Source organism: Mirounga angustirostris, unplaced genomic scaffold, assembly GCF_029215605.1.
Source record: "Mirounga angustirostris isolate CCGP_5_RB_7025 unplaced genomic scaffold, mMirAng1.0.hap1 SCAF_14, whole genome shotgun sequence".
Classification (NCBI taxonomy): domain Eukaryota; kingdom Metazoa; phylum Chordata; class Mammalia; order Carnivora; family Phocidae; genus Mirounga; species Mirounga angustirostris.
Genome location: NW_026991722.1, coordinates 64861064 through 64886229, shown reverse-complemented (window position 1 = coordinate 64886229; position 25166 = coordinate 64861064). Strand labels below are relative to the sequence as shown.

The 25166-nt window shown below is 47.4% G+C and overlaps 2 protein-coding genes across 2 annotated transcripts in view; one reads left to right on the top strand and one right to left on the bottom strand.

Annotated features, from left to right (window-relative positions):
• The window catches only part of PI4KA (phosphatidylinositol 4-kinase alpha), a 123874-nt gene that overhangs the window by 45127 nt on the left and 53581 nt on the right, over positions 1 to 25166 (bottom strand). The window contains exons 20-23 of the mRNA XM_045887179.3: positions 6422 to 6530; positions 5931 to 6067; positions 5616 to 5749; positions 2656 to 2738 (exon numbers count right to left, since the gene is read on the bottom strand). Of these exons, the coding sequence (XP_045743135.1) occupies positions 2656 to 2738; positions 5616 to 5749; positions 5931 to 6067; positions 6422 to 6530 (463 nt within the window). The remainder of the gene's footprint in view (positions 1 to 2655; positions 2739 to 5615; positions 5750 to 5930; positions 6068 to 6421; positions 6531 to 25166) is intronic.
• Positions 15417 to 24058, top strand: SERPIND1 (serpin family D member 1). Its single transcript, XM_045887181.2, has 4 exons — positions 15417 to 16389; positions 20067 to 20340; positions 22411 to 22555; positions 23253 to 24058. Exons 1-4 carry the CDS (start codon positions 15417 to 15419, stop codon positions 23442 to 23444), a joined length of 1584 nt encoding a protein of 527 aa, XP_045743137.2. The 3' UTR covers positions 23445 to 24058.

Below are 25166 nucleotides of genomic sequence, written 5' to 3'. Positions count from 1 at the left end.
GATCCCAGGGTCCTGGGATCGAGTCTTGCATTGGGCTCCCTGCTCCGCGGGGAGCCTGCTTCTCCCTCTGCCTCTGTCTCTCTCTCTGTCTCTCACGAATAAATAAATAAAATCTTTAAAAAAAAAAAAAAGAAGAGAATGACATTTTAGCTTCAGAAAGGTAACTGATTCTGTCTACAGATATTCTCATTAGAAGGCCAGCAAAATGTGGCAGGTTCTTAGGCCCCTAGGGGTTGGCAGTCAATTTTTTTGTCGCTTACCCTCCCCCTCCTTGAACCAAAGAAACTCAGGTGTGACCCAACTGTCTAGCACAAAATAGCTGTTAAATAGACAGTGGGTAGATAGACGAGAGGAGCAAATCAATGAACAGCTCAGCCAGAGGTTAACAGTGTCTCTACTATATTCCCAAGTGGCCCTGGGGCATGTGTGTGGGACCCTCTGAGCATGGGGCTCCTCTCCTGTATTCTGCACCCCAGTGGAAGAGGTTTCCTGGCATACAAACTGGCTGCCTGCATCTTCCACCCTGGCCTCTAAAGGGCTCCTCCTCGTCCAACCCTTCCCCACACTGCCAGCAGGGGGAGCTTGCAGAACCCTTACACTGTCTTTCCTTGTCAACCCCACAAAAATAAATTCACCCACTCAATTTCCTGACTGTCGTGCAGTAGTGTGAAGGGTTCTGTAAAGGACTTATTGGACAAAGGTCTTACATGAGACAGCACCTCAGAATTCTTGGGGTGATTTTTCAACAACAGAAAAAACGGTACCAGAATTATCTGGGGATTAATTCTGAATTGGCAAGAACAAATTGATAGATTCTTCAGTGTGCCAATGGCTTCTAAACATGGAAAGGACTCCTCACTACTAACTGTAATTAATAATAAATTTATTGATTTTAAGAATTCTCCGTTAGCATTCCTTGAAATATTTACCCACACAGTTAATCAATCAAAACTCATGATCTAGCACACTCAATTCCCTCAAATATTTAAGTACAATTACAAAATTGATCAAATTTTTCTAAGCATTTAAATAAAACATGGGTCTAATATTTCAGAGTCTCTTAAATTTTAAACACTTTAAAAATCAACACACAGACCAATAGATGATGCTTAAAACCCATCAGCGTCCTTATACTAAAACTGGTCAATGACTATACTATGTGCTTAATTTTTTTCATTGCAGTCTCAATTTTAATAACTCTCCTTATTTATTTATTTTTTTTAAAAGATTTTATTTATTTATTTGACAGAGAAAGACACAGTGAGAGAGGGAACACAAGCAGGGGGAGTGGGAGAGGGAGAAGCAGACTCCCTGCCGAGCAGGGAGCCCGATGCAGGACTCGATCCAGGGACTCCAGGATCATGACCTGAGCCGAAGACAGTCGCTTAACCAACTGAGCCACCCAGGCGCCCTAACTCTCCTTATTTTTATTCCTATTCTTATCTTAGGTTTGCCTCACTAGAATTTCAGTAACTCTAATATTTTTATACCACTGTAGAGTTTCATTTATTTGTTTTCCCAGGAGTCTGGTGCTTTTAGGACTGGTTGCAGCTGAGACCCTCTGTGCACTCTGAGGACATCTGCATCATCGGACTTGCAAGTCTTTGCGTTTCATACAGATTTCCTTATTCTGAAACCTCCCCAGAAACGATGCAGTCCTTAAATTGGGTGTGGCCATCAGGTCCTGACCCGCTGCCCTGACATTCTGGCCAGGTCTGATGAGCCACTGGAAGCGTTCATGGTCCTGAGTGGGGTCTCCTTATGGCCAGCATGACTAGTGAGGCATGGAGCCCCTCACAGAAGGTCTGGGGCTGTCCCCGCAGCGAGCTCTCTAACAGCTACTTTCAGCTTAACAGAGTACCATTAACTGGCTACTCTATGGAATGCCTCTGCCCCATCACCTGCTGGGCGGCACCCTTTCTACCTGATCACTCTTAGAGGCCAGGCGTGACTTTATTGCAGGTACCAGGCCTCTTCCTGGACTGTGTGGCTCTTTCCTCATGTTCCCTCTTTCCTGATTATACAAGAGAAACAACTACCTGTCTCTACTTCACAAATACTTAGGGGAAAAAACAAACATATATATAAATACGTATATCCTATATATTACCTATTATTGTTACATATTACACATTATATCTGTTGCTTTGCTAAAATATGGAGATTATATATATATATCTTAGTGTATCTGGATATACACATTATCCCAGTTTATTTGCCCTTCTTTTAAGCAAAATAATAATATGTATTCATGTTCAAATTATGATACTCTGTCCACTGGGAGCCCTTTGAAATTGGTTCTTGGTCCTCCTAGCCTGCTCTGGACATTTAAAAAGCATGACTGCTCCCTGACCACAACAAGATGCTTTAGGTCCATTAATGACTATGTGAAGAGCCCAGGATCCCTTCAGCATGGGACAGAATTAGAGACTGAAATTTGGGGGCTGGAGCGTACTCAAGCATTGAGGATGGACAAGAGTGATGCTCCTTAAGATTATATGGTTATAAGGTTATATATTTTATACTGGTCTTTCCAATGTAGCGTGTAACTTCATAAAACTGTTTTCTTCATGTAGACAGGAAACTGGGAGTGGTATTCCTTTTTAGACTATTAAAACTCATTTCATCATCAGAGTACCACAACAATAAACTTACCAGACTTGTCCTTCTGAATAGCTTTATCTTCAAAGTAGCAGAACATTACCTGGAAGCGGTCAGGATCTGTTGAGCGCAGTACCCTAGCAAGGAGAACAGTTTTGAGTAAATTTTGAGAAATCCAGGCCCTCCCTATCACAGATTTGGTACTACCCAGAACTGGTGAGGCTGTGAGGAACCACTAACCTACGCCACTTCAAGGGTCATATGCTCACGCAGACTTTCTGGAGGGGAATTACCCACCATCTATCATAATGTTCCCACATTGTTCCACCCAGCAACCCACCTCTAGTGATAGGTCTTAAGGGTTATGTGCATAAGGAGGATCCTCCTAACAGTGCTGGCAAAATGTCCATCAACAGACTAGTCAGCTACACCAAAGTACACCCATTTAATGGCACATCATGTAGCCACCAAAATGAGAGGTAGCTCCATATACACCACTACAGAAAAACATCCAAGATGCATTGTTCTATGAGACAGCAAGGTGCAGGGGAAGTGAGTACAGCAGGATGTCAGCGATAGGTTTCCGAAAGGCCTCCATGGGCCTTCTGTGTGTAGGATATATATGTTTGCATTTATGGAGAATTTCTAGAAGGGAAAGTAAAACTATCAAGAGTGGGCATCTCTGGATTCAGAGCCAGGAAAGTGAGATTTGTATTTTTCATCTTTAGCATCTTCTGTACCATCCCCATGTTTTCCTTCTCTTTTTTATCTTATGCACCTTTTTTACTTTTACAGTAGCTGTTCAGAGTTTGGGGGGCTCCACTAAGATAGCAGGGCACGTGTGCACACAGGCAAGCACTGGGCAGAATGCGTCTGTGGGCTTCTGCACCAGCTTTTTGTGAGTCAAACCCTAGTAGGGCAGGCCAGGTGGCTTAAGCACATGCATTCTTGAGTGCTCAGGTTCACACAGCTTTTACATAATTCCTCACATTGCCCACTTTACTGGTTTTTGGGTTTTTTTAAAGATTTATTTACAGAGAGAGAGATTGAGAGAGAGAGTGCATGTGCGGTGGGGGGGTGGGTAGGGCAAGGGAGAGAGCATCCCAAGCTGACTCCCGCTGAGCACAGAGTCTGAGGAGGGCCTTGATCTCACCACCCTAAGATCAGGACCCAAGCCGAAACCAAGAGTCGGGTACTCAACTGACTATGCCACCATGAGCTCCCACTTTGCTGTTTTAAAGCTCTCCTAATAACCAGTGGCTGGGAGCCTAAGCCATGTTCTTGAATAAAGGCTTCAGAGCTGCTTCTCCATGCTAACAATGCTCTCAGAGGCCTGGCAGGCAACCTGGGATGGGAGCTGGGCTCTTGGGAGCTGCCCGTGGGCTGTCCCCTTAGGGTTTTGCTCTACCAGCCCGCTCCACAGAGTGTCCTGAGAACCTGAGAACTCCATTCAGGGGCACCATTGTGGGGAAGCAGGAGACAGCCCTGCCTGTGGGCACGTGAGGCTGAAAGGGTCCGGAGACATCTCTTGTAGCCATTCAACCTTGGAGCAAACCAGGCTTTTGGTCTGTGTTGGTTTGCTTGTTTTGTTTTGGTTGGTTTCTCTTTCAAAGTATATTTTTTATAAAAAGGCTGAGAGGGAACAGTACTAATACACAATAGGGAATGGTGGTGGGATCAGTGGTTTTTCCTCTCCATTTATTTCCAGGTTTATGTGTAATATTCTTGTATTGCTTTTATAAAAAAAATTATAATGAAAAAAGCAAGGAAGGTCAAAAGTTCCTTGGCTCTGTGGGACTCTGGAGGAGAATGGGTCACTAGCTCTCAAACTCTGCTCTGTTGTGGCACCCTCAGGCTACCAAGAGGCAGGGAGGAGGGGACAGGGCAGGAAGGTGTGCGCTTCCCACTTACACAAAACAGCCTTAATCTGTTTTATATGTTGAGCTTCTGAGCAAGAGTTCTTTTACCACAGGGTTTCATGGCACCAAATAAAGGTTAAATAGTGGCATTTACCAAATATTCCTCCTATTAAGAACTAACACTTTCTTTTTCAGACCATTTGGTAGAGTTTCTCTATAACTTATTGCACCTATCCTGTGATTTCAACAAACAGGAGATGTGTAACCTGACCTTTTTTGACGACAGGGATGCATCATTCTGTAGCTAGCGTATTCAGCTGCAGGCCGAGGGTGTCTCAGGCCTTACCATGGTGGATCTGTAGCATTCACATAGGCAGCTGCGCTCTGAGCATCCTAGCTGCTTCTTCCAGCTGTCATTTATGAGAGGCAGGATGGCACGGTGCTTAACCGACTAGCTGGATCTCCATGGAAGTCAGGGATTATTACCTTGGGTAACTAACTTAACGGCTGCCTCAGGGTCTCCATTTCCTCATCTGTAAAATGGGTATGCGACAGTGCCTACCTCATAGGCTTGTTAGAGAGTGTGTCAATACATGTAGCTTAGCACAGTGCCCGGCATGGCATAAACACTCAATCCATGTTAATATTGGTGTTGTCATGATGACGATTATTATAACTGTTAGGTCTGCTGTGGTTACACATGCATCCTGAGTGTTGGGCCACCTGTGGGGCTGTTTTGGGACAGGCCCCTTCCCACTTCCCATTTGCTGTTTGTACTCAGCTGTGGTCCTGGAAACTAGCAAAATGAATGTCTTAGAACATACTCAGTGAGGGCCGGTTCCTAACAGGGGCTCTTACACAGTCAAATGGACTGAGTTTGCAACATCTATGGTGACTGCTCAGAAGCCTATTCCCTATAAGGAGAGGATGACAAGAGAGTTTAGATACCTGGGGATTTATAAGATGTGGTGTTTGGTGCCCAGGAGGGAGGAGCACACAAGAAGAGCATAGGATATTTTTGTTTTTTTTGGTTTTTGCTTTTTAAGAAAGCTTACGTGTCTTGGGAGAAACTAAAAAGAGTCCCATGCCCAGAAGGCAAGAAAGTTTAAAAATTAGCTCCAGTGTAGCTGTGCTGGGAGGCAAAGGCCTGGATACCTCATATATTCCAGCCGGTAAACAGACAGGAGATAGGTGGACATGGCAAAGTCCAGCTTGTTGATGAGGGCGGACACTTCGGGAGCAGGGTCCAGCAGGTTGATGATGGTGCTGCGGAGCTCACTCAGTTCAGCCTGGGGGAAAGAAATGCTCAAGGGCTCACACAGGCACCCAGAGGGGAATGCCCCCTCCACCCCAGGAGCCGTGGAGAACATGTGATAACAAGGACAATGCAAGGATCTGGTCATTGTTTAAGAAAGCTTAGCAAAATCCCTGCCCTGCATCATCTGTCCTTGGCAGGGTGAGAAGCCTTACGGGGGTGACTGTGTCGTTTTTCATGGCCGAGTTATACTGGAGGACGGAGCGCAGTGGTTCTTTGCTGGGAAACGTGAGCAGGGGCGACTTGGTGGCTATTTCACAGACTCCCTCGTACCATTCTTCTGGCCAGAGTCCTTCAAGAAAGTGCACATGAATGAGACCACCACCTTATTCCAGAAGCACTGCGGGGCAGGTGATGCTGACCATTTCTAGAGTCATGGGTCCTTTGTTTGAGCCAATTATCCCCCAAACGGAGCACAGAAATGAGTCTGTTTCCTAACTTGGACAGGTTTTTCCTAAGATACATAGCACTGTCAGAACCCTAAACTACATCTGGGAAGTGTAACATTTGTAATCACTTGTAGGAAGCAGCAGCTGAATTTGGACGAATTTTGAATGCATGCACATTCATAATTAGGTAGAGTCCTGCCTCACCTTTGTTTTCACTCTGCACTCTGTCTTCCCCAGGAGAGCGAATATCCCCTTACCTGAGCCCTCCACTGCAAATCCCATCAGCACGGAATAGAGCCAGAAGTCCCGGAAGAGCTTCTGCAACCGAGGCTTGGCTTCTTTGATGGGAGGCAACCTCCGGGTGAGCTGATGCACCGAGGACAGAGGGAGAAAAGGAGGTTATTTGCTCACAAGCCCTAAAACCTCAGATGTAAAATCAACCCCAGATTCATTCTCCAAGAATCAGTCAGTCATTTTGGGTTGGAAAAGACACACTGAGCAGTGACCAACATTTCTTGATCAATTCACTGGTAAATACCCATTCAGCAAACATTTATTGAGTAGCTAATGTGCACCAGGCCCCATGCCTGGGAGGTGAAAAGCCCCATTCCTACAAAGGCCTTTCTGCCATGTTTGGAGCCAGGTGAGGAAATCATCACAGTATGGCAGGGTTCCGGGAGGAGGTGTCATGGGTCTCAATGTTACCATGCAAGTAACCCTTGGCCAGGCAAAGAAGAGAGAGCAGGCTGTCCAGCCACAGGAGAATCAGGCCCAAAGCCTGGGCCTGGGGAGGGCATGGAGGGCTGGGGAGGCTGGAGCTCAGATGAACAGCTGTGACTGGAGAGACAGGGTGAGCGTGAGAAACCTCGTGGGTTGAGAAGAAATGGCTTTTAGATCTTTTCTGGCAGCAGAACTTTTCCAACAGTCATCTTGGGCAGAATCCCAAGATTTAAAATAGGCAGAGGCAGAGTTGCTTAGGTGCAGAAGTGAGAGGCTGAAGTCCCTGCATCCTTGCTCCAGATGGTGTCCTGCCCAGCGTGAAGCAGGCAGTGGCTCGTAGGTTGTGCAAAAATGTTAAATTTGTGCACAGCGCCTGCTGGACAAGTTAGTCCTCACAGAACCCCCAGAGGACGTCGAGCCCCCTTCAGTGATAATGAAGCTACAGTGAGAGGTCTCTGCAATCCAAACAGTCATGAGGGCCAAGGACACAGAGGTGGGGCACATGATGACACCACTGCTGGGAGAGTGGAACACAGCAAGAGGGGTGCCTGCACCCATGGCTGGTAGGACTGTAAACTGGTACACTATTTCCTGGAAAGCAATCTGGTAAAGTGCATCAAAAATTCTAAATAGCCCCGTCATTTCACTTAAAATCCCATCTCTAGGGGTCTATCCAAAAAAAAAAAAATCTGATTTAGGCACAAAAATGTTGCAACATTTGATAGAAGAGAACAATAAAGAGAAAAACACTAAATGTTTACCTGAATGGGGCACTTACATAAGTTACAATATATCAGAAATCGTATTTGCTAAGAATATTTGGAGACACAGGTAGAACTTACGTCAAGTGAAAAAAATGCAAAATGTATATAGCATGGTACAGATTTAAGGTATATGTATGTAAATACATGTGCATAGAAAAAGAGGGGAAAACTCCAGTCGCATATTAATAATGATTATTTCTGGGTAGCCAGGTTGGCAGGAGTTTCTAGTTTCTTCCTTAACGTTGACCATACTTCCCGGAGTTCTGCCATAGATATGTTGCTTCCACAATCACAGGGAGGGCACAGGTGCAGGGCTAGGGCTGGACAACATGCTGTGTAGAAGCGAGCAGCTTCTCCTCGAAAGCCACTAGGGTGCTGTGCCCTTGGGGAGAGTCGGTCGAGATAGGGTGGGGGGTGCTGGGTGACCTGTGGGAAGGTGCTGCGGAGGTGGAGAAGCACTGCGGAGGGCAGCAGTGGTCAGAACTGTCTCAAGGTAGAAAGGACACTGTCACTAAGGTACACATGAGGGGCTTCCAGCTTGCTAGTGGCCAAAGATGGTGGGTCTGAGGAAAAGGAGCTCTGGGACTGTCTCTGAGGTGGTGGATCTCCCTAGGATAAGGTCCCAAGTGATGGTGGAGGCTTTACAGGGTTCCCAGACCACAGCCTTGCTTGGTGTTTAAGGTCAATGTGGCTAAGAGGATCTGGTGTCCTACAAGGAGAACTTGCCTTTGGTGGTTATGGTCAGGCTTTCAGAATGCTTCACTCTCAATCAGATCAGAGGCCCCAAGTGACTGAAAAGTCCAAAATGGTTTTGGAACAGTGAGAGAAAGTGACTGTCCAAAATCTATCTTCAATTTGTGATCCTACTACTCCTCACCCTGAGAACATCCTGCCTCCCTCCTAAGAACTAGGGCTTGGAAATGCCCTATAGGTTCTCCCTGCACTGATGACTCCATCACACCAGCTGAGATGGCTCTGGTCCCCAGGAAGGGAAGACTATGGTAGAATCACAGAAGTCCCCAGAAGTGCTCTGAAGCACCTGGAGAGAAAGACACGGTGTAGACAGGCTGGTTAGGACTGTGTGCAGGGACACATTGCTATGCTTCAGGAGAGACAGAAAGGAGTAAGGAGGTTTCAGAGAATGGCCAGATGATGAAAGGGTCTTGTCTGTCCCCAAGACAGGGCAGGCAAAGGGTAAAGGAAAGGGTTATAAGACAACTGACCTGCTCTCCCCTAAGAAGATCAAGGTCAGAGAAAAGAAGCCTAAAATAGATGAAGGAGTCCAAAGAAACATAACAACCAAATGCAGTGTAGGAATGGATCCTAGATTTTTTTTTTTTTAAAGATTTTATTTATTTATTTGACAGAGACACAGCGAGAGAGGGAACACAAGCAGGGGGAGTGGGAGAGGGAGAAGCAGGCTTCCCACTGAGCAGGGAGCCCGATGTGGGGCTCAATCCCAGGACCCTGGGATCATGACCTGAGCCGAAGGCAGACGCTTAACGACTGAGCCACCCAGGCGCCCCTGGATCCTAGATTTTAAAAAAGCTATCAAAGAAGTCATGGAGAAATCTGACTGGGACTGGATGTCCGATATAAGATAGAAGGACTGATTTTCCCAGATTTAACAGCAGTGCTGAGCAGTGCGGAGACACCCCCCAACACACACCATTTAGGAGACCGAGCTCCAGTGCCCAGGGCTGAAGTGTGGTGACTCTCTCTACAACTCACCTTCAAATACCTCAGGACACACCTGCAGAGTACGCGCGCACACGGAATTAAGCAGACATGTCAAAATAGTCACTGTTTTATCTAGGACAGTGGTAAATGGATGTCCATTATTCAATTCTTCCAATTGCTTTGTATATTTTTCAGTTTGGTAATAAAAAGTTGGGAAACATATCTAACCATAAGGCAAGCCTTGGAACTGGAAAGAAAACAATGGAGTAGGTGTGGCAGAAGGTACTGCTTTACAGTGGGGGTCAAAACTATACACCTCCAGTGGGCAACAGACCCAAAAATGTCAGAATTGTCAAGAAGGGCTGAAATCCAGTTTTTTCAACAGTGGGTCACATGATCAGAAACCTAGATATGTAAGAAACATTTACTGATTAGTTTAAAATAACCTAAGCGATATATACTCATAGAAAAGAAATTCCAGCAAAGCATATAGAGTGAAAAATGAACACTTTCCACCTGCCTCCCATTTCCAATGTTAAGAGTTGGCTGCATCTCCTTCCAGATCTTTTCTGTGAATAACTATGTATGGTGAAAGTGACAACAGTGAAGTTTTACTGAGTGTTGACTGAGTGCCCGGCGCCACTCTCTGTGCTTTCTGCACATTATCTCATCATCTCATCTAATTTCCACAGCAACCTTATGCAGCAGGTATAACTACTGTCCTCAGTTCAGAGAGAACACGAAGGGTGGGAGGTGGGATTCCCACCAACGCAGCCAGCACAGCCTCGGAGAAACCCAGAGCAGATGGTGTGCGCGCAGCGGGCCTAAGGGAAGACTTCCATGCGGAAAGAGCAACCAGTGCCAAGGCTCCAAGAAGGGCCAGGCTTAGTGTGTGTGAGAACAAGGCCAAGAGCAGATCACATGGGGCTTATCAGGCCCTGGAGGAGTCTGTGAGAGGTAACAGCCTCTCCAGGCCTGTACGACGGTGCCCAATGCTGAAGTCCCAGTATTGAGCAGGCACAGTGAAGGTTCTGAGAAATCAATGTGTGACCATAGCTACTGAGTGCTGACCTGGACCCAAATCCAGCCACACCTGTCAGCTCTTAAACGCATTGGACAGCCCTTTACGGGCCAGAAATTTCTCAAAATGAGCAACACACAGACGCCCCCTACAGGCTCCTCACAAGCCTACAGAGTCCCCAGAGAGTCCTGTTTTCATTAGAGGGCCTCTGGGTAACACACACACTCTTGGGTACCAAAATCAGGGAGCAATGCTCTGTGATAAGTTGGTCTTCCAGACAATCCAGAATATTCCTATAATAATGTTTTAGATTACAGAATTTTTTAAAAAAAGATTTTATTTATTTATTTGACAGAGAGAGAGATAGCGAGAGCAGGAACACAAGCAGGGGGAGTGGGAGAGGGAGAAGCAGGCTTCCCGTGGAGCAGGGAGACCGATGTGGGACTCGATCCCAGGACCCTGGGATCATGACCTGAGCCAAAGGCAGATGCTTAACAACTGAGCCACCCAGGTGCCCTAGATTACAGAATTTAAAATAAATTTTATTTTATTTTTTTAAATTTTATTTATTTATTTGACAGAGAGAGATACAGCGAGAGAGGGAACACAAGCAGGGGGAGTGGGAGAGAGAGAGAAGCAGGCTTCCCGCGGAGCAGGGAGCCCGATGCAGGGCTCGATCCTAGGACCCTGGGATCATGACCCGAGCCGAAGGCAGACGCTAAACGACTGAGCCACCCAGGCCTCCTAAAATAAATTTTAAAGAGTGATTCTAGGGGCACCTGGGTGGCTCAGTTGGTTAAGCGTCTGCCTTCGGCTGAGGTCATGATCATCTTAGGGTCCTGGGATCGGCCCCACGTCGGGCTCCCTGCTCAGTGGGGAGTCTGCTTCTTCCTCTCCCTCTGTTCCTCGCCCCCGCTCATGCTCATCCTCTCTAATAAATAAAAAATCTTAAAAAAAACATAGTGATCCTAGCTCCACAGATCCCTGTGAATGCCTAGGTGGGCCAGAATTTGGGGAGCACTGCTCAGTAATACCTTATGTCGTGTAACAGCTAAGGAAGCTGGACTGCAAGCCTGGCACAGAACATGGTGAGTGAGCCCTGACTGAAGAAAGTTCTGTACCAAGGTCTCCTTACACTATAAATCACTGATCTCACCGCCCCCCTCCACTTTTCTGAGGGACACACTCGTGGAAGCATTGTGGACACTTGCCTCGCAGCCACGTCAGCCCTGGAGACCAGACCACGGCCAGATCATCTGAGTGGGAGAATCCAAAGCTGGAGGGCAGATGAGTGGGCCTCTGCTTTTAGGGGAGCGTTATAGCTACCCCCAATGTAACCTAGCCCCCAGAGCTCTGAAGAGCATCTCATTATGCGGTGGCTTCAGCACGTCGGCAAGGCTTCAGCTTGCCCACAAGCACGTCGACACAGTGATAGTCATGCCTTCAAAACACCAGCTGTACTAGAACTGGAGCGGAGGAGTCAGAAGTCCCTCAGCAGAGATCAAAGACACAGCTGAGAGGGTTTGTGCTGACAAAGCTAATTGAATGGTGTTTGATTTGGGACATATTTACTTTGGAAAATACCCAATACCGGCCCAGCACCAAAGTTCACATTGAAACCCACTGATGACCTTGGCTCATTTCATCTCTGCAACACCACTTCTCAGAAGCACAGAGGTGAGTTTGGTTTCTATTATAAATTCTTATTTGCAGTGGTTAGAGATGGGTAACTGGTGCATTTCTCTATCAAACTACAAATTCAAAAGCTTTCTACACTGTCTTAAAAATGGAAAAATTGTTTTGTTTTTTAGTCTGCCTAATACAACATTCTGTCAGGTACCTTACTGGGACAATTGACAAAATTGGAATAGGAACTAGAACAGGAAAGTATTGTGCCTGTGTTAAATTATCTTAAGTGCATAATGGTACTGTGATGGTGCATGAAATATCCTTGTCCTTAGGCATTTTTTCCCTGAAATATTAGAATTAAAAGTTAGAGGGACACACTATAAGTGACCTACTCTCAAAGGTTTCAGAAAAGAAAAGAGTATATGTGTGTGCCTGCTTGTGTACACAAAGCCGTAAAGCAACTTTTCCAAATACAAAAGCTAGTGAATCTGGGAAAAGGGTGTACTGGAGCTATTCTCTACGCTGGTCTTTCAACTTGTCTAATGTTTGAAGTTATTTCAAAGTGAAAGGTTTTTAAAACTTCAAGCAGTCACTTCTCTCCCATCACATCTGCCCTCTTTGGGCCTGAAGACATAGCCAGGAGGGACTAAGGTGTCCAGGTGTTATGCTCTGATGTGTGACCAAAAAAGCCAACCTTGCTCCACACCGTTGGCATGAGAAAGCACCATATAAAGTTCCCAGAAAGGCAAACTTTTGAATGATTCGCCTTTAAAAAATACTGCTTCTCTTCAAAGATAGTCCCCTGATTTAAACATAACCTAGTGGTAGTTTTAAAGTGTCTTATATAATTCTTGTTATACTAAATGGCAGAATGATAGGAAGATTGGCCTTTTTTTTTTAAGATTTTATGTGAGAGAGAGAGAGAGAGAGAGTGCACAAGCCAGGGAGAGAAGCAGAGGGAGAGGGAGAAGCAGACTCCCTGTTGAGCAGGGAGCCCGATGTGGGCTTGATCCCAGGACCCTGAGATCATGGCCTGAGCCGAAGGCAGACACTTAATTGACTGAACCACCCAGGCACCAAGACTGGCCTTTTAGATCCTTAATTTCAATTCACAGAAAATATCAGAGAGCTTTTCTCCTTCCTCTGATAAGTGAATAGTGAACATTATTTTTGGCTTTTCATCATATAATGCAGGAACAGGGTATAAGAAGCTTCCAAATATACTATATGAACACAGGGTAAAAAACATGAACGTCTTCACCTCTGCCTCCTTATCTGGTCCCAGATTCCTTTTCCTGAACTCTTATTCATTCAAGTTGTTTTTTTTAACCTTGTTTTTGCCTGACAAGGATCTTCCTAAGTGCAGCCTAGCAAGAAGACTTCCACCAAGTTGCTCGCTTTCTTCTTTTCTAACTTTTTACAGTGTATTGCTATCAATATCCCTGCCCAGTTCTATCTGGACACTGGGCCCAGTTCTACCTGCGGCCAGACACATCAGAAACGGCTTCTCGTGTGCGGGCTATGTGTGCAGCACCACAGCCTCAGCTGGATGCTGGGGGGAGGGTGTGGGGTGGAAAAGACAACAGACATTTTCAAAGTCAGAAACTTATGTGACCTGCCCTCTCCAAAATGTGTGATTCAAAAGTGTTTCGGTGGTGATTAGAACAGCATTTGAGCTGATTATTTTCATGGTATTGTAGGGGAAGACCCAAGGAGGGAGATGGCGGTCGGGGGGGCGGCGGGACAGAGAAACCAGTCCCAGTGTTCCGAGGCAAAGAGGCAGAGGTTCCACTGCCACATACAGCGACATAAGGCTCAGTATCCTGGTATATAAAATGTTAGAAGGATGACGTTAGGTTACATAGACGAAATTCCTTGCACAGCACCTGGCATCGAGCAGACGCTCTATCAAGAGTCACTGCTGTCATCAACATCCACAAAACTGACAGCATCACCAGTTGGGTATCTGTATAGCTAGGCCCAAATTCAGACTAACAAGTCCACATATTTACTTAACAGATGCCAGTGATTCTTATCTGGCCTAGACTGGAAGCAGATATTCTGGTCCTCAAATAGGAGATGGTTACATACACACAACAAACTTGACGAGACACAGTTCTTCTTTCCGGGCTGCTCAGAAGTGACACGTACGATGGTAGAACATTATAAGTGCCTACTGTTGCTGTCCTGGAGAAACACAGAAACATCGAATAATAGCTCATCTACCCAGAATGCAATTAATATGCAGGAAGTGAGCAAGAGAAAGATAAAGCCATTTGGCAGGTAAAACTGATTTGACAAGTCAAGATACATCCTTCCTTGGAACAAGGCACAGGATGGGTAGATAAAGACAGGCTTACCACAGTGTATGTATTAAAAACTTGTTTATTTAAAGATTTTTATTTATATTAGAGAGAATGAGAGACAGCACGAGCAGTGGGAGTGGCAGAGGGAGAAGCAGATTCCCTGCTGAGCGGGGAGCAGGACAAGGGGCTTGATCCCAGGACTCTGGGATCATGAGCTGAGCCGAAGGCAGATGCTTAACTGACTGAGCCATCCAGGTGCCCCAAAACTTATTCAAATAAAGGGACTGCCTCTCAGGCCTTCTAGTGAGAGCTTTCCGACATCATCCTCACACAGACCTTATACACCTGGTAAGATTGCTCCTAACCCCATGCTAGAAGCAGTTCAGTAAAAAAGATTTAGTAGGTCCTCCTGACAGCAGCAGAAGCCAAGTAACAGATGCAGAGAAGAGAGGACACCTGTGGTAAGCCATACAGCCTTACAGCCTCTGGGGCTCCAGGGGAAAGTCAGGCTGCCGGCCACCTTCCACGAGGCACCCAGAGGATCTCTGCATCACGACAAATTCCAAATGTTATGCAAATTGCACAACCCCAAATAACGACACAAATTTCACATATCTTTAGGATATTTGTTTGCAGAGAGCCTGGCCTGTACGCCTTTTTCAACATCTCTACTCAGACCCCACTTCCCAGGGAAGCTTGGTGAAGCTCCCCTGGCAGCCCGCTCCTGCCCCAGGAGACAGGGCCACACCCCAGCTCTGCAGCCCCATCTGCTTTGGTAGTGTCCTTATGAGAGCCCCTCTGCTTTACTGCACGTCTGTTCCCTGTCTGGCTGGCAGAGCCCCTTGGTGGGGGACACCTTTGTGCCTCCAGTGCCTAATATGTTATTTGGAAAACAGGAGACAAAGTTTGGTGAGTGAATGAAAAAGAAACTCTCTGGGAACACTGAATCCCCAGGAATATATATATATTACTGAAAGGATTCTCAGGTTGGGGCCCACAGATCCTTCAGGTAGGTTTATGAAGCCACACAAAATGTTCGGTATCTGTTTATCTTCATCAGCTTCTCTGAAGGTGCATGATCTTAAAATGGTTAAGGACTGATAGTCCCAGGGCATCTTCTGGGGTGAAAGCTATGGGCTTGCCCTCTGAGCACTGTAGTGGCCAGTCCCCTAGGCCGCCTTTCACCCTGTTGCTGGTTTTCTCTCCCAGCTTTAGCTCTGCCAAAATGAAACGCCTCTTCCAACCTCTCATCGTTTCTCTCATACTAATGTCCATGCGTGGGAGCAACAGCCTGGCCAGTCAGCTTGAGAAAGGAGGGGATGATTCTCCATCAGCAAATCCCCAGTGGGGGCAGTTAAGTAGCAAAAACCTGAGCATGCCCCTTCTCCCCGCCAACTTCCACAAGGAAAACACGGTCACCAACGACTGGATCACAGAGGGGGAGGAGGACGAGGACTATCTGGACCTAGAGAAGATATTCAGCGAAGATGATGACTATATTGACATCATTGATGCGGTTTCGCCAACCGATTCAGAGGCCAGTGCTGGGAACATCCTCGAGCTCTTCCAAGGCAAGAGCCGGATCCAGCGTCTCAACATTCTCAATGCCAAGTTCGCTTTCAATCTTTACCAAGTGCTGAAGGAGCAGGCCTGTGCTTCCGACAACATCTTCATAGCCCCAGTGGGCATTTCCACGGCCATGGGTATGATTTCCTTTGGACTGCAGGGGGAGACCTATGAACAAGTGCACTCGATTTTGCATTTCAAAGACTTTGTCAATGCCAGCAGCAAGTATGAGATCATGACCATTCACAATCTCTTCCGTAAGCTGACTCATCGCCTCTTCAGGAGGAATTTTGGGTATACACTGCGGTCTGTCAATGATCTTTACGTCCAGAAGCAATTTCCAATCCTGGATGACTTCAAAAGAAAAGTAAGAGAGTACTACTTTGCAGAGGCCCAGGCGGCTGACTTCTCAGACCCTGCCTTCATATCAAAAACCAATAACCACATTCTGAAGATCACCAAGGGTCTCATAAAAGACGCTCTGGAGAATATAGACCCAGCTACTCAGATGATGATTCTAAACTGCATCTACTTTAAAGGTAAGAAATAGCTTTAAGTTACTCAAAACAAACTCGTGACATACTCTTTTAATGTGCAGATGGACTGAACATCAAGAACTGTATTCTCTAGCTCAATTGATCCAGGAAACCAAGACACAAGGTCAGCTCACAGGGAAGATCAGGATGAGATGACGGTAGCTGCTGACGCTGAGCCCTAACTCTGTGCTTTATACTCACAGAAACTTCACCACAACCTTGCTATTAGCATCCCATTTTACAGACAGAGCCGCCAAAGCACAGGAACTAAAATGATGCTCCCAGGGCGCACAGCCAGTAAGGGGCAGAGCCAAGGTTGCACCAGGCAGGCCATCTCTAGTGCTTTGTTAAATTGGAAGAAAAAATGAAAAACCTTTTTAGCATTTGGCCATCTTGGATTTGAGTTTTTTTTCATCTCCTCTCCCAATTATCAGTAAGCAGGAATATGGACAAGAGGCTGAAGACAGGTGTCTGAAAACTGTTCAGCTTGACTAACATTAATACCTGCAACTCCTTTTTGGGATACTTGTGCACTAATGGGCAGGAGGGGGTGGGGAAATAAACTATTATTTCCAGACCAACTATTCTGGGCCAGACAAGAAAGGAGGACATTCCCCACCCCCATACCACTACACAGACATAGGACCCCTGGGATCCTGGAAGCAAATGGGCAATGGACTTGTAAAATCCAGACCTTGTTCACAGTGCCCTCACTGGGGCTTGAACTGGAAGAAACCTCTACCTCAGTCTACAAGCCTAGAGAGCCAAAGGGCAGACACTAGGAATGGGTCCACATCTCAATGACTCATGGTGACACATAACCACTCTCCTCTCTGCCACCAAAACCTGGTGGGCACTAGCTAGAGTCAGTCCCTGAGGCCTGGGAGGCTATGCTTCCTTGCTAGTTAGCTCCAGCACTGGTTACAGCAGCCCAGGGAGGCGAAGGACAGGGGCCCTCTCTTGGCTGCCGCTCTGGGGTGGTGGGGCTGCCGAGGGAGGGCCAAGGCCTTCCAGCAGCTGCGCCAGGCGGGCATTCTGCCAGATGGGCAAAGTAGGGCTGAAGCAGCCAAGACCGCAGGAGGGGCATGGAGGCTGAGCCAGACCCCTGGGCTTCCCTCTCAAATGCCAGGCACACCGAAGGCCTTGTAGTGGGTGATCAAAGGCTGAGGCTCTAACAGGCTTGTGACAGACACACAGACACATGCCGTATATATAATGAACACACACTTCTTTGTTTTTAAGAGAGAGAGTACGAATGTAAGCAGCGGGGAGGAGGAAGAGGGGGAAGGAGAGAAAGAATCACAAGCAGGCTCTACACACAGCACGGAGCCCGAAGTGGGGCTCGATCTCACCACCCTGAGATCATGACCTGAGCTGAAATCAAGAGTCAGGTGCTTAACTGACTGAGCCACCCAGGTGCCCCCACACACATTTTATTGCTGGTTGTAAGTACGTGGAAGTGAGCAAACTGGAGTTTAAGCCCTGGCCTCCCCACTTCCTATTCATGTGGCCTCGGGCAGGTCATTCAATGTCTCTGTGGCTCAGTTTCCTCCCCTTTATCACAGAGATGATGATAACTCTGGCAGGGCTGTGTGCAGCACAGGGTGCTAGCCTCTGGCATGTGGCAAGAACTCAATGAACTTGAAGGAGTAAAACTGCAGATGCCAATGTCATCTAATGTATTAAGTAGGTATGATATTGCTAGTGACGGCTATTCTGCTTCCGTGAGCAACTAACCTGTGTTTAGGAACAGCTTCAGAACAGCCAGTGTAAGTTACCTGGGCAGCACCAAAGCCCTCCATTCTACCGGTCGTGGGGTGCCCCGGACATGAGTGCCTCTGCATTAGGCTGGCCGAATGATCAAGGGTAGGCAGAGAAACACAGCAGCAAGCCATTCCCGCCGGCAAGGCTGCAGAATGATGAGGACAGTCGGTTTATAACCTCCAGCACATAGTAACCAGTGTCACACCAAGGGGTTAGAGTGGCAAATATACGTGTGTCCTTTCCCCTTTGTGTTGGATGGTCACTTAATTTAACGTTGGAATCAGAGGAATGAAATGCCAGTAGCACCCAATCTTTCATGGGTGCTTTTTTTTTTTCTTTTAAATCATGGATGCTTATCAAAAGAAATGAAGGTCTAGAAGTATAATTTTAATCGCTAGCTCCTCAATTTGTTACTAATTTGATTTTTTAAAAAGATTTTATTTAGGGGCGCCTGGGTGGCTCAGTAGTTAAGCATCTGCCTTTGGCTCAGGTCATGATCTCAGGGTCCTGGGATCTAGTCCCACATCGGGCTGCCTGCTCGGCGGGAAGCCTGCTTCTCCCTCTCCCACTCCCCTTGCTTGTGTTTCCTCTCTCGTTGTGTCTCTCTCTGTCAAATAAATAAATAAAATCTTAAAAAAAAAAGGTTTTATTTATTTATTTGACAGAGAGAGAGAGAGAGCAAGCACAAGCAGGGGGAGCAGCAGGGAGAGGGAGTGGGAGAAACAGGCTCCCTGTGGAGCAGGGAGCCTGACAACACAGGGCTCAATCCCAGGACCTTGGGCAGGCACTTGCTGACTGAGCCACCCAGGTGCCCACTAATTTGATTTTTAGTTACAAATACTATAACCGCCTTGTAAAGCTCAATAAAAACAGGTTGGGTCTCAGGAGGAAGTCAGAAAGAAAGAAACCCAGGAGACATGTGACAGGCTCCAGGAGAAGCACAGTGACATCGGGGCTTGCCGCAACCTGGGGGGAAGGAGGAAGCACCCCTGGCATCTCAGGCAGAAAAGCCAGGGATGCTGCGAAACACCCTACAGTGCACAGGACAGTCCCCACAATAGAGAATTTCCCAAATGTCAACAGTGCTGAGACTGAGAAGCCCAGGGCAGAGGCTTATCTCATCCCAGTGGCTCTACCTACCAGCTGGAAACCCTGAACAAGTTACTTTGCTTCTTTGTGCCTCTGTTTCCTCATCTGTAAAACAAGGCGCATAATAAAAAGCACGCATCTCATATGGTTGCTAGGAGCAGGAAACGAAGGATACAGGAATAATGCTTAAAGGAATGCTTGGCACACTGCCAGTTCTCAGTTGTCAGTGAGAGGCCATTATTATAGTTACTAGCATCTTAGAGCTAAAACAGACATGTACTTACTCCTGGACACACAGCATTTTACCCAAATCTGACATGAAGATCTGACGGCATCATCAGTGTATCCTGCTAGTCCCTATGGAGTCACAGAGTGGAAGGGATGAAAACCATCGAAACAGAGCTGCCACAAGCAAAAAGCTACTCATTTTACAAGTCAACAAGTAGAGGTCCAGGCACGTTCGGCATCTTGCTAGAGTCAAACAACTAGTTAGTGCCCTCATCTAAACCAGAATTCATTCCAGTCTATCTAACTTCTCTAACATTATCATACTTCCTACAAGTATGTCAGCATTCTGACCTTGGAATCATTTAGAACAGCAGTCCTCAAAGTGTAGTCTCCGGATCAGGAGCATTATTAGCACCATCTGGGAACTTGTGAGAAATGCAAGTTCTTGGTTCAAATTAGATCTACAGAACCAGAGACTCTGGGGGTGGGCCCTGCAGACAGAACAAGCCCTCCAGGTGTTTCTGATGCACGCTCACATGTGTGGACCACGGCTTTAAAATAATATTTTAATAAAAGCCCTGTTCTTGTTGACTTTACAGGATCCTGGGTGAATAAATTCCCAGTAGAAATGACACACAACCACAACTTCCGGCTGAATGAGCGAGAGGTGCTCAAAGTTTCCATGATGCAGACCAAGGGGAACTTTCTGGCAGCAAATGACCAGGAGCTGGACTGCGATGTCCTGAGGCTGGAGTATGTGGGGGGCATCAGCATGCTAATCGTGGTCCCGCACAAGCTGTCTGGGATGAAGACCCTCGAGACACAGCTGACGCCCCAGGTGGTGGAGAGATGGCAGAAAAGCATGACAAACAGGTACTTTAGGTTGAATGTTTGCTCTTTTGATCTTTGGGAAGCTGGGAGAGACCAGAAACACTGGGAATTTTGGTCATTTCAAGGAGAAGGGAGACGTGTGCATAAAAACCCAAGAACTTCCATCCTGGGCCAGTCTTTTTTTTTTTTTTTTAAGATTTTATTTATTTATTTGACAGAGAGAGACACAGCGAGAGAGGGAACACAAGCAGGAGGAGTGGGAGAGGGAGAAGCAGGCTTCCCGCCAAGCGGAGAGCCTGATGCGGGGCTCGATCCCAGGACCCCAGGATCATGACCCGAGCCAAAGGCAGACGCTTAACGACTGAGCCACCCAGGCGCCCCATCCTGGGCCAGTCTTGTTAATTCATTCCAAATTTCCTGCTCAGTGAGAAGCAATTGGACAGCATCTGTGAGAAACACAGCTGCCCTCCTCCCTGCCATATGACAGTTTCAGAAGTAAGGGGCAGGTGACTTACAGCCAGCTCGGAAACAATCCCGGCCCTGCCACCTACTTGCTCTGTGGCTTTGAGCCCTGGCTTCGTCATCCATAAAAGCAGCATGATCCTAGGACTTCCCAGGGTCGCAGAGAGAAACACCTAGAAAAGTGACACTGAGCCCCTATCACAGAGCCTGGTGCCTGTGATAAGCTCTCCCTTCCCTGTGCAGGAAATGCTGTAATCCTCATAACCTACGAAGGACATGTCGTTCATGATTTTCCTCTCTCATTATTTATTACTCCAGAGTCAAAACTACAGGTTTTAAGTAGTTACTATGATTTTAGTGGAACATGGCAGAAAGAATAGAGAAGTCATATTTCTGTTTTATTGGAAACTGGCTAGGCCCATATTAAGATGTGAATCTGGTTCAGGTCCCCTTTTGGGACAAGAATGCAAAGAAATGCAATAAACCCAGAAGAGGGCTCTTAGAGGAAGGTATTCACCCAGGGAGCCAGTGAGTCAACAGGTCCTGTCAATTTTTCCTTAGAAATGTCCCCTCTGTACCCACCTCCTTCCTAACCTCTCTGCCCATGACCTCCCACCCTGAGCCAGGAAGGCCTAAACAGCCTGCCCATTCCATTCCTCAAGCCATGCGGCACTGGCCTCCAAACGGCGTTCCCAAGACACCCTCCGGCCCCGGCTCCTCTTCTCAGAAGCACTCTATGGACCACCTGCCCACGGGATGCAGCCCAGCTTCTTGGCCAGGCCCACAGACACAGTCTCCCGTCTGACCTGCTCTGCCCCGCCTCCTCTTTCCTCCCCGCCTGCCTGGTGCCCCTCTGCACCCCAGCCAGACCGCAGCTCAAGCTCCCTCCGGGCTTTGCTCACGCCATCTCTCAACCTGTGGGCAGCCTTCTAGGCCCCAGGAACACCCCCTCCTTCCTCACTCCCTGCTGGGTAGCTCCAGTAGTTAGATCTGTTCTGGTTGTTCAGATGTTACCATACCACCTTTACTGTTTTGCTGCTTCACACACGTGAGTCCTGGCTTGCCAAAAGGAAAGCAAACTCTTGAGAAGGGGGACTGTGTCTGATGTCTCTTTATCCCCTTTGTGTGCTGGACTTGGCCCCATGGACACTGTAGTTGCTGTTTATCCATAAGGACTGAATGTGTTGAGACAAGGGCAGAGAACTAAAGTTTAGCACTTTCTGGCATGTGAAGGGTTCTTTTTTCTGTACACTGATCAGATACTCAACTGCTTACTTAACAAAATAAGAAATGCCTGAAATCAAGGACCCAAATAAGAGAATTATTTTTAGATACTCTCAAACCATAAACCAGTAATAGTTCTGCTGCTGACCTGGAAGGCGGGACGTGAACCTCACAGCATGGAGGAAATGACTGCATAGCACTAACCATGCTTCCATTTTAAGGAACTGGAATCATAATGGATGGTCTTTCCCCAAAACTCAACTGACAGTACTGGGATATGAATTTCAAGAAGTGCTGCATCCATTCTGTGGTAAAAGCAACCTGCAGTTGGTGGTGGAAAGGAGGTTGTGGACATTTGAGGGAAAAACAGGATTCTTTTGGAACTTGTGGTTCAATAAAACTGGGCCCCTTTTCTTCTCTGCCCAGAACTCGAGAAGTGCTCCTGCCGAAATTCAAGCTGGAGAAGAACTACAACCTGGTGGAGGCCCTGAAGTCAATGGGGGTCACGGCGCTGTTCGACAAAGACAGCAATATGACAGGAATCTCAGACCACAGGATCACCATCGATCTGGTAAGCTCTCCCCTCGTCCACCCTCTGCACCTGTCCCCAGGGTCTGCCCCCAGCAAAGCCTCCCTCCTGCCCAGCCTGACTTCACAGGTCAACAGTGCTGGGTCTGCTCTCCCTGGGTCTACCAGACACTGAGTGGGCAGGGTAATCTGTTTTAGGAAGCAGCGTGGGAGTGAGCGTCATTCCTGCCGACTGCAGAAAAGAGAGGAGGTATGCGCCCCAATCTGTGAAACAGCTACACCCAGCTGAATCATGAAAGACCCGTTAAATATATGCAGAGAAAGTGCATGACCTGCACGCTGAACTTGACACAACAATAGACACTCCACAAAAAAAGAGAGAATATCAGTCCAACAAACCCATGCAGATCCAGGCCCCACCCTTCTGGCAGAGCGCCTACAGTGTGCACAGGAGATGGGGCCTGCCCCTGCTGTTTTGCTGGCAGACCACTCATACCATGACCACCACCATGAGCAACTGTGATGTTGGAGTTTAGAGATATGCGTTGTTTATATGACACAGCCTCTGAGCACAATTACTGCACCTGGCAGGAGGTGAGAGAGACCTTCATGGGTCATTCTGGTCAGCTGTGGTTTGTGCCTTGCACGTGGTGTTTCCACCCTGAATGAGAGGAGACTCCACTATCTCGTCTATCCCTCACTGATGGGATCTGACAACTTTCCTTTCCATTTTGAAATAGTTCAAGCACCAAGGAACCATCACGGTGAACGAGGAGGGCACCCAGGCTGCCGCCATGACCACGGTGGGGTTCATGCCGCTGACCACCCAAGTCCGTTTCACTGTCGACCGCCCCTTCCTCTTCCTCATCTATGAGCACCGCACCAGCTGCCTGCTCTTCATGGGGAGAGTTGCCAACCCCACCAAGTCTTAAAGGTGGAGGTCTGGGTTTTGGGGGCACTGTGTAATTCTGGTTCCATTCTAACGATGAGAACGGAGATGTTCTGGCATCATGGCTTTCGTGGTTTATGCGACCATTCTGAAATCGAGGCCCATAGGAGAAGAAATTTACAAACCGACGGAGAAGCTCATAGGAATCCGTTCCGCACAGTGAACAAGGCCAGCAGTTCGCAGACATTAATGCACCTGTGATATGTGAGCCATTACCCAGAGGGTGTCAGCAACATACAGACCGGCTCACTCCCGCCTCCTCAGTGCAAACCTATAGGGGGCTTACCTTGTACCTCCTTTCCCTGCTGTCCCCGTCCTTGAACTTTTGGCTCTATTACTCAAATTACCAGCGCTCCTCAGCTGAACACAGAACACAGAAATGAGCTGTAGGACTAATTTCTCACCTTTCCCAAGGATGGTGCCCAGGCCAGAAGCAACCTCATGACATTCAAGGGGTGCCCTGGGTGTTAGGGCCTAACACCCTAATTCTCTCAAGGCCTAACCTTCTGAATTGATGCTAAATGTCATCTATACTTCTGCTGTCACCTCACTGCTGCCCAGAGGACAGTGTATACACATGGCCATGCCTTCCACCTTAGAGATAAATAAATATTGCCACTTTTACTGTGTGTCTGTTATAATTCTCTATTTTTTGAGGCTCAAGTAACTAAGAAAAGCCAAATTCAAAATAGCTGACATCCCCAGGAATGACAGAGGTTGACAAAAAAGCAACTTGAGTTCTTCACGGTGACTCATGTGCTACGCAGCAGGCATATTCCTCGGGATCAGGACATGGTGAGTGTTGCTAAATCCTGGGGGCAAAGATGCTGTGGATGGGGCTTCGTGGAAATTCCTGAAATGCCAGTCTTTATGTGGGGCACATGCTTTGGCTTTCATCCCTGGATGCAGGGAGACCCTCAGATGAGCTCCCAGAGTGGGTCTGGTTTGAGAAAGCAGGTGACATTCAGATGTCTGAATGTTTTGCTACTTGGGTAAGACAAGTGGAATCCAAAAAGGCTGCTCAGAATTCAAGGGTGCTGGTGCCTCTGCAGTGCTGGGGTCTCTGGGCAGTGATGGGGAGAGCATCACAAATGCTGTGTGTGCAGCTGTCTAATTATGACCCCCAGAGCCCTGCAAGAGAGTCTTTCTCTTCTTTCTCTGCAAAGGAGGAGGAGCAGGGTTTGAGCACAGGCTGGCTTGACTCCAGAGTCACCCACAGAGTCTGTCACAGAGGGCTTCAGACTCAGTGAGACCAATACTAGTCATGGTGGCAGCAGAAGGGGAGCACCTCACGCTCCCCACTGTAGGGGGCGCTGTGATGGGTTTGCCCTCAGGTTATCACTGAGTCCTCACTGCACAGCTAGGAGGTTCGCACTGTTATCACCTCCTTTTGGCAGCTGAAGAAACAGCTGAGGTCTCAGAGGAGACATGATCTGCCCCAGGCCCTGCTGTTAGTTGCTAACACACCTCTCCACCTGCTTCCTTCCCAACTTTCTGCACCAGGGCCTCTGCCTCCTGAATCTCCTGACTAGTGCAGGGTGGAGGCTACCTCTTTGCCTGTCACGCCTCCTGACCTCTCGGAGAGCCCTGAGCTGGCTGACACCCCATTCCTTGAATTTCTTCTCCAGTGCACTTCCGCACTGTCCTTTCCTGGTGCTTGTTCTGCTTTTCTTGTCCTGCTGCTGGTTCCTCCTGTTCCTCCCAT